The sequence below is a fragment of the Berghia stephanieae genome, chromosome 12 (assembly GCF_034508935.2).
Source record: "Berghia stephanieae isolate SIO BIC M18660-M18661 chromosome 12, UCSD_Bste_1.3, whole genome shotgun sequence".
Taxonomy (NCBI): domain Eukaryota; kingdom Metazoa; phylum Mollusca; class Gastropoda; order Nudibranchia; family Aeolidiidae; genus Berghia; species Berghia stephanieae.
The window spans coordinates 41,090,334-41,106,910 of record NC_088371.1 but is presented as its reverse complement, the minus strand read 5'-3'; the positions used below and the strand labels follow the sequence as shown (position 1 = coordinate 41,106,910).

At 38.2% G+C, this 16,577-nt stretch overlaps 1 protein-coding gene across 1 annotated transcript; it reads right to left on the bottom strand.

Annotated features, from left to right (window-relative positions):
* Positions 1 to 4,857: 4,857 nt before the first annotated feature.
* On the bottom strand, positions 4,858 to 15,884 carry LOC144957999 (coiled-coil domain-containing protein 12-like). Its single transcript, XM_078889583.1, has 5 exons — positions 15,717 to 15,884; positions 12,695 to 12,771; positions 10,388 to 10,449; positions 8,708 to 8,819; positions 4,858 to 5,618 (listed from the first exon to the last, which is right to left on the bottom strand). Exons 1-5 carry the CDS (start codon positions 15,854 to 15,856, stop codon positions 5,524 to 5,526), a joined length of 486 nt encoding a protein of 161 aa, XP_078745709.1. The 5' UTR covers positions 15,857 to 15,884; the 3' UTR covers positions 4,858 to 5,523.
* Between the last annotated feature and the right edge of the window lie 693 nt (positions 15,885 to 16,577).

Below are 16,577 nucleotides of genomic sequence, written 5' to 3'. Positions count from 1 at the left end.
TCTACATCAACAATAAATGACCCAGTACTGGACAAAAAAAAACGTGTTGTTTTCCTTACCTTTATTTTTACTGAGAAAAGAGAGAGAGAGATCTCTATTTATCCACATAGCACAAAAAAAAAAAACACAAGAATTATAAACACAGAGTCCATTTGAAGGTCACAAGTGTTACTGTTAGGCCTACTCTGCCAAGGGACGGCTTTTGCGTTGGCGCCCTAACCCAGTGGTGTGTTGAAGTCTCAATTCACATTTCTCGTGACAGCCAACTTCACATAAAGGACACCAGTGTCGGCTTCGTTTCCTTCCACCAGGAACTTTCCTGTCACTACACACGTAACAGTCCTTTTCTTTTTTGCCATCTAGAAGGATTAGGCGATGAGTTGCGATCATGTGGCGATGACGACCAGGTGTCGCGAGACGAGGAGTTGGGAGTGATGGGACGAGGTGGGGTTTGGGGTGTGGGGTCGGGAGGTTGACACAAGGCTTCTAACACACAAATGATCAAGTCTCTCCTGTTCATCTTTGCATCTGGCTTGGACGTGGTGAATAGAATCCAAGAATTCAAAATACACATATCGACCAGATTGAAGAAAATTTTTTTCCAGTAGCGTCTGGTCAATCTTTGTGCAGCAAAATGATATATCTTCTACCTTCTTGTCACTAATGTCCACCCCACCCATATGTTTGTTGTAGGTCAGCACCATTGATGGGTTGGTGACAGTCTTGCCCCGAATTTCCTTGGTTTGGGAAGAGGCAACATGGGCTGTACTCAGCACGAGGACGGGTTTCCGCTGACTTTTTTTCTCGCTGAAGGCTACAGCCAGCATGTGGTTTTTTTTCTCTCATAAACCGCAGGCCTGCCAACCGTCCCGCATTTGCGCCAAGCCGTCCTTCATTTTTGAATATTTTCTAAAAAAAAATAAATCGAATCTATAAAAAAAAAAAAAATCAAAACAGAAAGAATCGAATCTATAAAAAGAAAATAATAATAATAAAAAAACCTCTACTTTATTTACGATGGATTTCAAGTAATTATATGGGGTTCTATCGTTTACGGTTAAAATGGTTTGCGTCGTAAGCATGTTCAGTTCGGTCGGGTGTCCCTCTTTTCATTTTCAAAAGGTTGGCAGGTCTGCACCGACTCGCCAACCGCTAGCTTCCTTGAAGCGAGTCCCTTTGAAAAGTCCTTGGAATTAGCACGGATTGTGCCAGTGATCATCGTCCGATGAAGCCACAGATATTCAGCGAGGGCAGGCTTAGTGTAGAAATTGTCGGTGAACAGTAGGTAGCCCTTGCCGAGCAGACCACTCGCTTCCATCAGAGACTTCACAACGCCGACAGCAAGCCCATCGTCTCGCTCCACGTCGAGATCTTTGCCAGCATAAAGCTCCACACAGTAGACATAGCCATTGTCGTCACATAGCTAGGGAGAAAAAAGAAACAACAAAAAAGAGTAAAATAATTTGCAAAATATTCATATCGGCGACAATGTGCGGAACGCAATTTTTAGACTACAATAAATAAAATTTACTGTAAGTCAAAACTTTTACATAAAGTAAAGTGGAACATAACATACAACTGACATACAGTTTTGTAATAAATTATGTAGTAAATATTATGTGTACTAATGTAAAAAGAGAATTTTAGCAGCATTGGAAGTGTAAAAAAAATATTTTAATAAAAACAAGTTTGGTCATAATGATAACATTTTATACCAACCAAATATTTTATCTTTTATAGCAAGAGCTGAAATGATAAAAGTAAGTGCCAGCAAGTCCTGAAATGAAGAGAATGAGTCATTATCATATATATAAAAAAAAGAACTTGCCTGAAACTTCTTTATACCGAAGCGGGCATGGCGTTTGTTCGGCATGTACTGGATGAAGACACATCTGTTCTTCATGCCGATCAGGCTCTCGCCGATAGAAATGTGCTGCGATGGTAGGTAGTATCTCTTCGCAGCATCACTGAAGACGTCAAGAAATGGACGAACCTTGTACCAAGGGTCATACCCAGGCTGGCCCCGGGCGATCTCGTTGTCTGGGTCGCTGACGTGAATCATCCGACTGATCAGAGAATAAAACCACATAGGCATCACCTTGGAAAAGTACGGAGTCTCTTGAGATTCTTTTGTAGTCCAATAGTGCCTCTCACTTTGTTTATCAATAAGACCCATGTTGAGTACTAAACCAATGTACTTCTTTACATCATGAGATGTAATGCCATCAACAGGCCACTTTCTGTATCTGGAGTATTTGTGATCAGCTATCCACTGCTGAATCTCTTCGGTCCCTAGAAATTTTGCGGCATAAGCATTGGTCTGTTTTGTGATGTCATTGATCATATCCTCGGTCATAAACAGTTGAAAAAAGTCTATTGGTCTCTCAGTGTTCTCAGGAATATTTCTGGCTTGCTTGTTATTCCTTACTGTAAAGGACAGAGGATAATCCTCAGTTACAGTCTCTGGGGCTTGAGTTACCCATGTAGGTCTATTTTCAGTTTCAGTTTCTGCGTCAATCGATGAAAAATCATCACAATCATCCTCCTCCTCACTATCTTCATGATCACTCACATGAGGAATGTGATCAAAATCATCCTCTTCATCACTGTCGTCGTTCATGAGAGAAGTAAATAGGTTTCTATTAGCTAAAGTAGATCTATTTCTAGATGTACGGAGACCCGAAGGCCCTGGTTATGGCTCAGAATCGGTCATTTCGAGATGCGGTAAACGTGTGAAAAGAACGCTGAAAATCACGGTTCAACGGTCTGTTGGCAAGAAAGAAACGAGAGAAAACGAAAGTAGACACATCAAGGACTTCACACAAATGAGTTCTTATGTGTGTCTAGAGTGCTGGTCGTTGTATAGTCACTTTAAACTAGGGCCGATTAGATCGGCCCGAACGTTATGGCGGCGGCCGAGCGGCTGATTAAATCGGCCCTTGACGGCTCGAGGGTTAAATGAGTACTTGCATCACTTGTACAAGAATATAATATGGCTAGGGCTATTGGTCAGTACTGACCCCCAGACGCTAGTACCTGCGTGTCAGTGCTGACGAACAGGCGCCAGCGCCTGGGGGTCAGCACTGACCAATAACCTGGTGTTATTGGTCAGTATTGAACAACAGGTGCCGCCGCCCACAGACAGCCTCTCTTCGGTCTGTGCCACCGCCCGCCATTAATCAGCACTGACGAACATCGGGCCTGTTCGTCAGTGCAAAGACCTCTTCGCACTTATTCGTCACTTCCTAAAGTAAAAAAACAAAAAAAAAACAATTAAAATCCCAGGCTTTCAAGGCCAACTTATCCGATGTCACTAAGCAACACTTGGTCACTTAGATAAATTTGATGTCTAACGCGTTAGATCGTGGACTCCGTAAAGTTATGGCCTGATACTTACCAAAAAATGACGTCAAACTGCCAGTCTTTTGCCATAAAAGAAAACAAATCGTGAGTCGTATTCAGTAGTTCAACCAACGAAATAACTTGTTTCCTTGAGCTCTACTAACAACTCACTAACCGGTGCAAAAACCAAATAATGACGTCAAACTGCCGGTCCTTTTGGATTTCAGTATCAGGCTATAACATAACGATGGCTACGGTTAGATGCAGTTGGGGCAACGGTATGACTCGTTGTTTCAAGCCACCATACGATTCTTTTTTATTTTATGTTGTCTTTGTGTGTATGTGTTTTTGTTTTTCTTTTTTTTCGTTATTGCTTAAATTAAAGAAAAATAGAGGAAACGTGTTATAATATAATATTTCTTGTTACGATTCTTTTATAATACATTGTCCATTCTATTGATGAGGTTTTTAAAAAAAATGTATTTGTTTTGTTTTTGTTTTTTGTCATGCAAAAAAAAAAAATAATAATAACGGAAAGGAGGAGAAACCTGGTAATGAATAGATAATTCCATTTTTATTTTTTTTTGGGGGGGGGGGGGGGGGGGAGATGCGAGCAAGCCGAATTTCAAATGACGGAATGAAAAAAGACGAGACAATGAAAGAGCTTCACTTTCAGTTCTGGCGTCACGCATCAGTGAGCATGCGCGTTGGAGGAACCTAAATATAAGGTTGCCAGTTTGGCGTTTCAACATCAAATTTGGTATTTTTTTCAGGATTGAACAATATCATTTGTTTAATTAATTGATAAATTTATTAAACAAATCTCACGTAAACCGATAAAAAAAGGTGAAACCAAGGGACTTCCTTGCGACTAGTATGGGACAGGAAATGCGGATTTATTTGTCGTAGAACAATTTATTTCAAAAAATGGCATTTTTCCATAATTTTGGCACCGTCAGTACAGGCGCCAGAACTGACCAATAGATATACCAGTACCTATTAGTCAGTGCTGACCCCCAGACGCTGGTGCCTGTTCGTCAGTACTGACCCCCAGATGCTAGCGTCTGGGGGTCAGTACTGACGAATAGTCACTCCGATATAATATTTCCAATCAACAAATCAATATAAAAGTTCAAATACAGACTATTTTGGATCATAACTGTGTGTTAGAGTTAGTGTGTCCTGTTTTAGCTCTTTGAAAAGTTGGCAGCTATGAAATGTGTACCGTCAACTGGAGAAACTTTGCCTCGGCGAATTAGGAGCATTTTGAATAACCTCGGCTTTCTTGCAGTTATTGTACTCGTTAAAAAGACTATAATCTTTATCAAAGGAAATAATCGCCACAAAAAAACAAAACAAACCCAAACAATCTCTTATTGGTCCAAAATTCAAGAGGCAAAGTTACCCTAGTTGACGGCACTAAATGCTTGATATTGATTTATCTACACATTTGTCAGTCCCTTTTAGATGTTATTTTATGGAATCTCGAATCAAATAAAACTGTAACAACAAAAATTTGATGTTCATGATTTGTTTGTTTATTTTGTGAAAATGAATGAATGAATGAATGAATGAATGAAAGGGGGTCTCACTCACTCTCTTTGTTAATCATGTCCTCTCCCCTGATTCAATTGTACAACTAATTACAAAAGGAACCCGAAATATCTGCGAACAAGTGTTCAAAATAGCAGATTGTGAATCTCAGTCAAATGACGTAAATTTGTGTTTTGATCCATGTATTTGTTCTTTCAACAAATTAATTAAATGAGTGTGGTATGACACTCACTTTCGGATTGGAAGCTCCTGGGTTCAAGCCCCACTCTGCGCATAGTTGAGTCCTTGGAAAAGGCTCTTTACTCACATTCTCTCACCATACTCCAGTGTAAAATTAGTACCTCGCTGTTAACAGTGTTGACTCTGTCGGAAAAAAATTTGTAATATCGCCAAACAGGCGTCATGTCTTGTCCTACAAGTTATGTGTTGCAGTTGGTCAGGGACCCCTTTGTAAAGCGATTTGAGCAAGTTTAGTAGATATTTAGTTGTATAAGAGCTCAATTTTAAAAAAATGTTTTTAAAAATAAAATGTACTCAATATCTACTCCCTTTCCACACACATACATACATAGGACCCCTTCCTTCCCCCACCCACTCCCTTCCCTTTCCCCATTCCTCCATCCAGTCTCAATCCTCGTCGCCTTGTGCCTCTGTCCTGGATATGGCTCCACCAGCTGTCACCAGAGATGCAAAATCTTCTTGACTGGCTTTTAATCTTTCTCCTGCAGGATATCAATAAAAAAAAACAAAGAAATAACACAATGGTCACGGGAACGGAAAAATGTTCTTCGTAGGGCATGAAAAAAATTAACTTGTCAATAGTCTTCAACAGTCGTAACGTCACTTCCTTCCTAATGACGCATGGTAACTTAGTAACACTGGCTCTAAACTATCGGAACAATGGCAGATGCCCTTATGAAATATTTCTCCGGCGAGCATAAAAGCGTATCCAGAGGGAAAAAAACATAAATTTGATCATGTTTTGACTTTTACACATTCTGATCACAAGGCATATGAAAAGTTCAGGCCAGCATGAAGAATAAAAAGTAATGATTTTCTTTGTTTAGAACCAAGATGGCCGCCATTGCCGGGCGGTGTGACATCAGACTACTGAATCCAATTAGCAGAAAACATTTATGTGACAGGAGGGCAGAATCATTGTGATACAGAGCCATAACCTAACACTAACACCATCCCACACCACACAAAGTCTTTATAATTGTATGGCTGGGGCAACTGACGTTTCACCTAAGGTGTAAGGTTTGCTTAAAAAATCAAAATAACTCCTAATATAATCCATCCTATGTAGTTCCTGATCATCCCCCCCCCTGTGAGCAAACAAATAGTCAATAGTTCTTTTTTTTTTCACTTTTAAACCAACTGGAACGGCTTAGTGATAGCGAAATAAATGAAAACAAGCAGTTCCATGTCATCAGCAACACTCGTTACACACAGGACGACACACGATGCTCGGATATATGGCCATATTACAATCTATTCTACAGAGACCACTAGTATCGCCCAAGTACTCATTTTACACACACCCGAGCGCAGTAAGTAAAGAGAATTTTCCAAGGACTCAATTTAAAGCCATCTGCTGCAGGACTTCAACCTGGGACCAATCAGTCCAGAGGCGAGTGTCCTACAACTTGACCACAAAGCCACGCGTGTGAGATCAAGAACAAACGTATTAATGCAGTCCTTCAGAACCATAGAGCCAGAGATTATCCTGGTTTCAATCAGATAATAGCAATTCCTTGCTACCCTTTTGATAGGGCACTAGTCTATCATAAAGTAGCTTCTGCCAGACCTAACAGACCCAGCTACCCAATCACTGCGGGGTGGAGAAGGGGGTCAGAATAAAATCAATCTCGTTCATTTTTGCACAGGAAGCGAATGCTTTACCAACTCAGCCATCAGGATTTCCCCAGAGAACAAGAAAAAAAGGAATTTGTTAAAGTCATCACAGGTTAAAAACTGGACTCAAACCACACATCGTCACACATACTAATCAACAGATCGTCACACACACGTATCAACACATCGTCACACATATTTATCAACACATCGTCACACACATCATCACACATACTAATCAACACATCGTCACACATACTTAACACATCGTCACACACACTTATCAACACATCGTCACACATACTTATCAACACATCGTCACACATTGTTATCAACACATGATCACACACACTTATCAACACATCGTCACACATACTAATCAACACATCGTGACACATACTAATCAACACATTGTCACCTCACACATACTAATCAACACATCGTCACACATACTAATCAACACATTGTCACCTCACACATACTAATCAACACATCGTCACACATACTTAACACATTGTCACCTCACACATACTTATCAACACATCATCACACATACTAATCAACACATCGTCACACATACTTATCAACACATCGTCACACATACTAATCAACACATCGTCACACATACTAATCAACACATACTTATCAACACATTTTCACCTCACACTTATCAACACATCGTCACACATACTAATCAACACATCGTCACACATACTTATCAACACATCGTCACACATACTAATCAACACATCGTCACACATACTTATCAACACATTGTCACCTCACACATACTAATCAACACATCGTCACACATACTAATCAACAAATCGTCACACATACTTAACACATTGTCACCTCACACATACTTATCAACACATCATCACACATACTAATCAACACATCGTCACACATACTTATCAACACATCTCCACATCTAATCAACACATCGTCACACATACTTATCAACACATCATTCACACTTATCAACACATCGTTACACATACTTATCAACACATCATCACACACACTTATCAACACATCGTCACACATACTTATCAACACATTGTCACCTCACACATACTAATCAACACATCGTCACACATACTAATCAACACATCGTCACACATACTAATCAACACATCGTCACACATACTTATCAACACATCATCACACACACTTATCAACACATCGTCACACATACTAATCAACACATCGTCACACATACTAATCAACACATCGTCACACATACTAATCAACACATTGTCACCTCACACATACTAATCAACACATCGTCACACATACTAATCAACACACTGTTATCAACACATCATCACACATACTAATCAACACATCGTCACACATACTTATCAACACACTGTTATCAACACATCATCACACATACTAATCAACACATCGTCACACATACTTATCAACACACTGTTATCAACACATCATCACACATACTAATCAACACATCGTCACACATACTTAACACATTGTCACCTCACACATACTAATCAACACATCGTCACACATACTTATCAACACATTGATATCAACACATCATCACACACACTTAACACATCGTCACACATACTAATCAACACATCGTCACACATACTTATCAACACATTGTCACCTCACACTTATCAACACATCGTTACACATACTTATCAACACATCATCACACACACTTATCAACACATCGTCACACATACTAATCAACACATCGTCACACATACTTATCAACACATTGTCACCTCACACATACTAATCAACACATCATCACACATACTTATCAACACATTGTCACCTCACACATACTAATCAACACATCGTCACACATACTTATCAACACATTGTCACCTCACACATACTAATCAACACATCGTCACACATACTTATCAACACATTGTCACCTCACACATACTAATCAACACATCGTCACACATACTTATCAACTCTGCAATGGCCCTTTGTGTTCTTCGTTCCAATTTTTCTAATTTCTTGCTGACGTCTCGCTTGAGGTCCCAATCTGGTTTACGTGGTGCCAAATTTGTCAGATCCTGTAGGAAATAAAAAATACATTTTTTTTAATGTTTGTTGTTTTTAAGGGTGTTACGGTGCTTGCAACACATTAAGGTCATATCAGTGCCAGTTAAAAGGAAGAAAATGCGATAGTAAAAAGTTCTAGAATTACAATTAAACCACCCAATAAAAGGTAAGACAAAGGGGAATTGGTTCCAATAGGAAACAGATGTAGATTCAAAAAGCACACTATCAAAGTACGTAGTTTGAGATCATCTAAAAGTTTCATCCAGACACAAACACAGGTCCCCACTAAGACTAAGAGGAATACACTCAAATGTTTACAAATCATATATAATACACAAACAAAACATAATACAGAGAGACGATCTACAAGGAAAAAAAATATCTCCCAAAAACTATACATTTGACTGTTTCCCTCTCAGCCAGGACCAGGACAAAACCAAGAAATCTCATTCCAAAACAAAGACAGAAAGCATGTTGGAAAACAGATACAGGGGGATAGAAGACACAGTAAATACCTCCCTGCGCACGATGGGAGGTCAGGAACCCCACCCAGAAATAAATTTTGAAAACTTGAAGATTCATATAGCCTAATATCTACTAAAGGTCCTCAACCCGCTTTACTAGACGTCCCTTATAACATGCAGGACAAGACATGATGCCTGTAAAGCGATTTCACCCTTTTTTTTTTTTGCAAAGCTGTTAATGGCTGGGTACTGATTTTACACCTGAGTGCGGAGAGAATGTAAGTAAAGTCTTTTCCAAAGACTCAACTATGCGTTGTGGTCTTGTGTTATGACACTCGCTTTTGGATTGGACAGTCCTGGGTTCGAACCTCGATTGGCACATAGTTGAGTCCTTGGAAAAGGCTCTTTAATCTTTACTCACATTCTCTCACCGTACTCAGGTGTAAAACGAGTACCTGGCCGTCAACAGCGTTGTTTCTGTCGGGGAGAAAATTGTAATATCACCTAACAGGCGTTATGTCTTGTTCTAAATGTTACATGTTGCTGTTGGTCAAGGATCCTTTGTAAAGCGCTTTGAGCACATTTAGTGGATATTGCGCTATATGAAAGCTCTAGCTCTAGTCACTCACTGTGCCACATTATGCGACAGCATTAAGCTGTAATTGGATCAAGAGGGGTAAAGAATCTCGTGATTATTTCTTGTTTGGCTTTAGACTGGATGTATAATTGAGCTTTATATAGCGCAATATCCACTAAATGTGCTCAAAGCGCTTTACAAGGGGTCCCTGGTCAACAGCAACATTTAACATGTAGGACGGGACATGACGCCTATTAGGCGATATTACAATTTTTCGGACACAGACAACGCTGTTAACGGCCAGGTACTCATTTTACACCTGAGTACGGTGAGAGAATGTGAGTAAAGAGCCTTTTCCAAGGACTCAACTATGCGCCGAGCACGAGGCTCGAACCCAGGACCTTCCGATCCGAAAGCGAGTTTCATACAACTAGACCACATAGCCGGACATGTACCTGTCTTTGTCATCCAATCGCGCTTATAACAGGAGACCACTGTGATAATAATAATAATATTAATAAATAGTCTTTGTACTCACTACTTCAGTGACGCTGTGCTCTGTCTGACCAGCTTCAATATCATCTTTGATCTTCTGACGTACTGAGAAATGTGAACAGACAGAAGAGAGAGAAATAATAAGGTCAAATCAATAATAGATACAATCGTTTGTTTTTGTTGTTTGTTTTTAAGGGTTTTACGGCGCTTGCAACACATTTAGGTTATATCAGCGCCAGTAAAAAGGAAGAAAATGGGAGAGTAGAAAGTTCTAGAATTACAATTAAAGCACTCAAGAGAAAGGAAGACAAAGGGGAAATGGGACCAAATCGGGATCAGATGTAGATTCCAAGAGCATACCACCAATGTACTTAGTCTGGGATCACCTATAAGTCTCACCTAGACCCAAGCACAAGATCCAACAAAGAGAAAACTCAAATGCTTACATTTCATTATACATTAAAAATAACAAATATAATAATATATAACAGAGAGATGATTTACAAGGAAAAAATTATCATCTCCCAAAACAATAACTATGCATTTGACTGTTTCTCCCTCAGTAAGGCCAACATGCCAGGGCCAGGACAAAACTATAAACTAAGTAATCTCATTCCAAGACAAAGACAGAAAGCAAGTTGGAAAACAGATATAGGGGGATAGAAGGCACAGTAAGTACCTCCCTGCCCACTATGGGAGGTCAGGAACCCCACACAGATAGATACAATCCTTTGGAGATCGCTGCAGTGTAGTTCGTGTTAGCAGAGCACTACTAGAGTCGTGTAATGCCAAAAGATATAGTAAAAATCAATGCAAAAAACCAGGACAAACCAGACCTGCCAACCCTTCACATTACAAAAGTGGAATCACGATGCCTGAAAATAGGAATTTGAGACAAAAAATAGGAATTTCACCTCCTACATACCCCCCCCCCCCCCCCCCCACCCCCCCCCCCCCCCCCCCCCCCCCCCCCCCAATTCTTTGCTCTTTTTTATTCTTACCATTATCATCATTTTTGTAAATCGGAATAAAAGAGACAATGGCGGAATAGTACAAAATGGAACAGTGAAAATAGAAATGATTCTGCCAAAAGTGGAAGGGTTGGCAGGTATGGACAAACCATAAGTTCATTTACTTATAGCCAGACACTTCCCTAAAAATTATTGTCACAATACAAGGCTATCAACTAACATTGTCCAGATTACTCAGTTGGTAGAGCACTCGCTTCACATGCAAAGGGACCAAGATCAATCCTAAGAGATGTTGAGTTTTTGATCTGACCCCTCTGTCCACCCAGGAAATGTTGGGCAGCTGGCATAAAGTACTTTGTGATAGACCAGTGTCCTCTACAAAGGGTAGCAAGCAATTACTATTGTCACTTCACGCTATTTAAACTGGGATAAACTCCAGCTTCTTGTTGACATCAAACATGGATTGCCAAGGCAATGGCATTTCATTGTGACGAAAGGGTGATTCTCTTTGACATTAGATTAATGGATATCTATATTCCTTCATGAAATGCCTAGGCGACGAAACCTCACAAACTTTTCAAAAGTTAAAATTATTTTTTCAAATTAATGATTTCCAATCCACAGTGCAACTTACAGTCCAGGCAATTTGGAATTAGGAACTTAAAAAACAACCTAAAGATTTCGTCAAATCAGATCATTTTGCCTCAAGGGGAAACTTTGTTTTTCTATGTGGATTTGAAACATTTTGAGTATTCTTAGCCTAGATGCAGAATTTTTTGTCATTAAAAGACTTTTTTTTTTAAATCAAAGGAAATAATTGCTGCTACAAAATTAAATATAATACAGTACTCCCTGAATTCTAGCATGCTTTCAGGAGAAACAAAAAAAAAGTGGGACTTAACGGCTTATGTGGATAAAATTTGGTCACTCAGCCGTATTACACAGTGTGCTGGAATGCGACGTGCTAGAATCAAACAAGTATTGTAATACTCTAATGCAACTTTCAATTGGTCCAAAGCCCAAAAAGGGGCAATTCTTCTTCTTCTTCTCCATGGTCATTGTAGTAGCCCCTAAACTCACTCAACCCTAACACCGACTATATCCGGTTACTTTTACCCAGTGCCTATTTAATTACATTTTTCTGAGACAAATAATAGGCGTAGTATTAAAGCTAATGTTTTTAGTTTTTACATGTTTATGGTAGTTGAATAAAACCATCTATGTACATGTTCATTTTTAATACATTGTTTTTCCAATTTTGAAAAGTAGCAAAAATCTCTAGGGTTGAGTGAGTTAAATAGAGGATCCAGGCTACAGTTCACATTTACCAATTTCACGACACACACAAACACAGTCACCCATTCCCTATTTTTGCTCACCTTCCAAAGGCTTGGCTGCAGGTTTTGACTTGTCTTTCAATTCCTCACTTTCAGGTTTGTAACTTCTAAATATTGGCCTGGAAAGCAATGAATGTAAAACAAATTAATTATTCTCTAACCGCATTTTGACAGGACATGGCAGAACCGCAGCTAACATGCATAGATGGAATCTAAGAGAATCAGATGCATGCCGGCATTGCCAGGGAGGCCCTGAGACAATGGACCACATCGTCATCCACTGCCCAGTGACAAGCCTATCAGGAGGCTACGAGACAGCCTATAAGGCAGGAAAAGAATTTGAAGAATGGATTAAAAGATTCAAAATAGAGGTGTAGCCATTCGATACTACTATTATTCTAGTTTCGAAGCACAATGGGCTGAAATGCACAGTGACTCAAAAACAGGGAGAAAATCAATCATTTACAGGCACTAACTAACTACACTTCTTCTTCTATTATCATCAAATTGCCCCTCTAATTTAATGTTTAAGATGAAAAGATTACATTTTGTGCAATACCGATATTACACAATTATTAAGGTTAGTTTATCATTTTTAATACCTTTTTCAATTTTTTTTTTTTTTATGTACAGCTTTGTGGTATGAGTATGAGGAGTCCCAATAGCTCAGTTGGTAGGGCACTCGCTTCACACGCAGAAGGGGTTGAGCTTGATCCTGGGCGAAGTCGAGATTTTTTTCAAATCTCCATGTCCACTAAGCAGTGATTGGGTAGCTGGGTCTAGTAGAGTTTAGTATTAATATTAGGTAGTCTGATTCCAGCCTATAGACATGTGCCGAAAAGTGAAGTGCTAGTTTGGGTTGAAATTTGAATTTCATAACACAATTTCACATAAAATCAACTGTTGCTTTATTTTTCACACGGTATTTGAATGGTTCTAGTATTATCTTAATAAAGAGCAGAGATCAAGCTTTCTTTTGGTGTGATTGACATCAATGTAGGCACATTCTATCAAAAGTTATAATTTGATAAAAATTACATCATTTTATAACTTTTGTAGTTTTTTTCTAAATTGAGAGAACAAAGAAAATGATTTAAAAACTCATCTAGATAATTCATTTATCTAAATCTAATCTATGTCTATGCCAAATTCCGGCACCATTTGGGGGCCGATGTCAGTGACGAGAGGGCAGCAATCTTTTTTATATTTACACTGGAAATTGGCCAGATATGTTTGATTGTGTGAAGCAATTTAATTCATACTGTACTTCACATACTACTTTTGAATTATTATGTTTTTTCGCAGTTATTATTTGTTTTTAATTTAATTATTTTTTGTTTATACACTAGTTTAATTCATGTTTCGTTTGTGCTTGCTTTTTTTTTTCAATTCACGTAATAATTAGATCTTGATTTCTTCAATTTTCTTTGGGCATGGGGTGGACGGAAGGGTGTAGTTTTTTTTTGTTTTATTTAAATTAACACACAGAGAATTGAACGTCATTGGAAAAATGCGAAAAGTCGTTTTAAAAGGTACACCAGGGTTGCAAACACAACTCTTTCGTTCCACTTAGGGTAAGTTAAAAGTGTTAAAGGTACTAGGTTTTATTTTTTTCTTGGGGTTAGTTGAGGGAATATCTGAGTTGTTTCCCTTAGCACTAAGAGCTTTCAGAAGGCCTCCCTTGTTGAAGGTGACCAACCCTCTTTTCTCCATGCTAAAGTCCCATAATATAAATCAGCGCCTAGCTTATCGAGAGGCTGTCCAATGGGGGAATTCCCAGTCACAGATTTGAGCTTTTTGCAATAATAAATTTTATTTTGATTTTGTTGAGTACTAAAACTAAAATAATCATGAACTTTGGAACCGTTTATATAATTGTAAGGTATCATCATATTAAATGATTTTCAAAGCCCTATCAGTAGGTACTTTGGTAAACGTCCATTTGGCCCTCCAGCAGGGAGCCGATAAATGGCCTAGTGGCTGTGACCCGATTTTTTGGACTTTTGAGTGATGGGTCTCAGAAAAAGTTCCATAGATTTTTTGTTTATGGATGGATTTTAATGATTTATGTCTTATTTTCTTCAGGAGAAATTACTCTATCGTTTGGTGTAGTTTATTTTAAAATCAATGACAGTTTAGTATAACTTTTGATTATGGATAAAATAGGGTATAATTTAGCTTTGGATAATTAAAAGATTAGAATTTGGTAAATCAAAATTTCATGCTGGCACGTTTATTTAACATCTTAACTTTTTTATAAAATTAAATTCAGGGCAAAGTTGTATACCGCATCCATGAAATTCGTTCCAGTAAAATCCTTACTCAAATCTTAGCGGCCATTTTAGACCAGTTTTGAAATCCAAATGGTGGTTACTACCGGAAATGCAACAATTTTCAGGTCACAAAGTCCGTCAGTAAATAACAAAGGCAAATAGAAGACCATTTTTCAGCCTTTAAACTAACATAACTTTTTTTCTGCTTATCTGATTTTCACAATTTTGGTATCATTAGAATCGTGTTGAAAAGCACTTTAAAATGATATAGTTTCATTGAGCTCAATCGAATTTGAATTTTTTACCAAAGTACCTACTATCAGTATCAGTCTATGTCAAAGTAAATTAATGAAATGGGAGGCCTTCCGAAAGCTCCTACATCCCCAGTACTCTTGTTCTAGTAGGGGGTTTGGGAGTTGGGAGGGCGGAAATTTTTTTTATAATGTTCTTTCTAGTACGGGGTTTTGAGTATTGGGGGAGGGGGGGAGACTTTTTAAAAAAAAGTTTCCCCCCTCCCAAACCCCCTACTAGAACATTATAAAAATCAAGAATACTGGGGATGTAGGAGCTTTCGGAAGGCCTCCCAAATTAATAATTTTTACTTTTGAAAAAAATATCAAACTACCTTATACTCTTAGTATGTGTGAATGTTTGAATTTGAATTTGAATAATCACACACAGTTCGGTTTCAGTTTCGGTAACCAGTTCAGTAACTGTAATCAATCAGCGACCACCGGCTCGGTCCGCAATGAGGTGTGAATTGGACCACTTTTACAATTTCATATACTTACTTTGGCAGTCTTTCTTTCTCGATTTGTTCCTCAGCCACATCCTCGTCATCTTCATTTGTATTGGCATGCTTCTGTCGTAAAGCCTTCAATCTTTCCTTTCTTTTCAGTGCTTCTTCGTTGAGCTTACCTACCGTCGCCATGTTGTTTTGATTTTGTAAGAATGAGTAAGAGTGATTGTTCTTTATTCATCTTTAAAAAGAGTTTTCGTGTTTTATTTATTTATTTATTTATTTATTTATTTATTTATTTATTTATTTATTTATTTATTTATTTATTTATTTATTTATTTATTTATTTATTTATTTATTTATTTATTTATTTATGTGTCTATTTATTTATTTATCTATGTCTTTATTTATTTATCTATTTATTTATTCATTCATTCATTCATTTACTATTCTTTTATTTTATTCATTTATTTATATATTAATTTCTTTTTTTTTTTTTTTAAATGATCTATATATTTAGCCATTTATTATTCCTTATTATTTTATCTATATTTCATGCATCGGATGATGATGGCGACGACGACGACGACGACGACGACGATGATGATGATGATGATGATGATGACGACGACGACGACGACGACGACAACGACACCAACTATCTATAGTAGGCCTACTATAAATAAGTCGTACTTCGGACTAATTTCAAAGACTTAAAAATAATTTGATTAACATAGAGCAATATGGGCCAAATGTATATTTCAATTTCTCCTTATCTGAGTGTCATCATATGTCATATTATTAGCAGCTATGTAAAGTGAGACAGACCGAGGGCCACACCCCTTCTGTCTCGCCAGTCAAAACACGTGTGGACGATAACTTGGAGATAAGTCACGCTCAGAGATAGACGTCT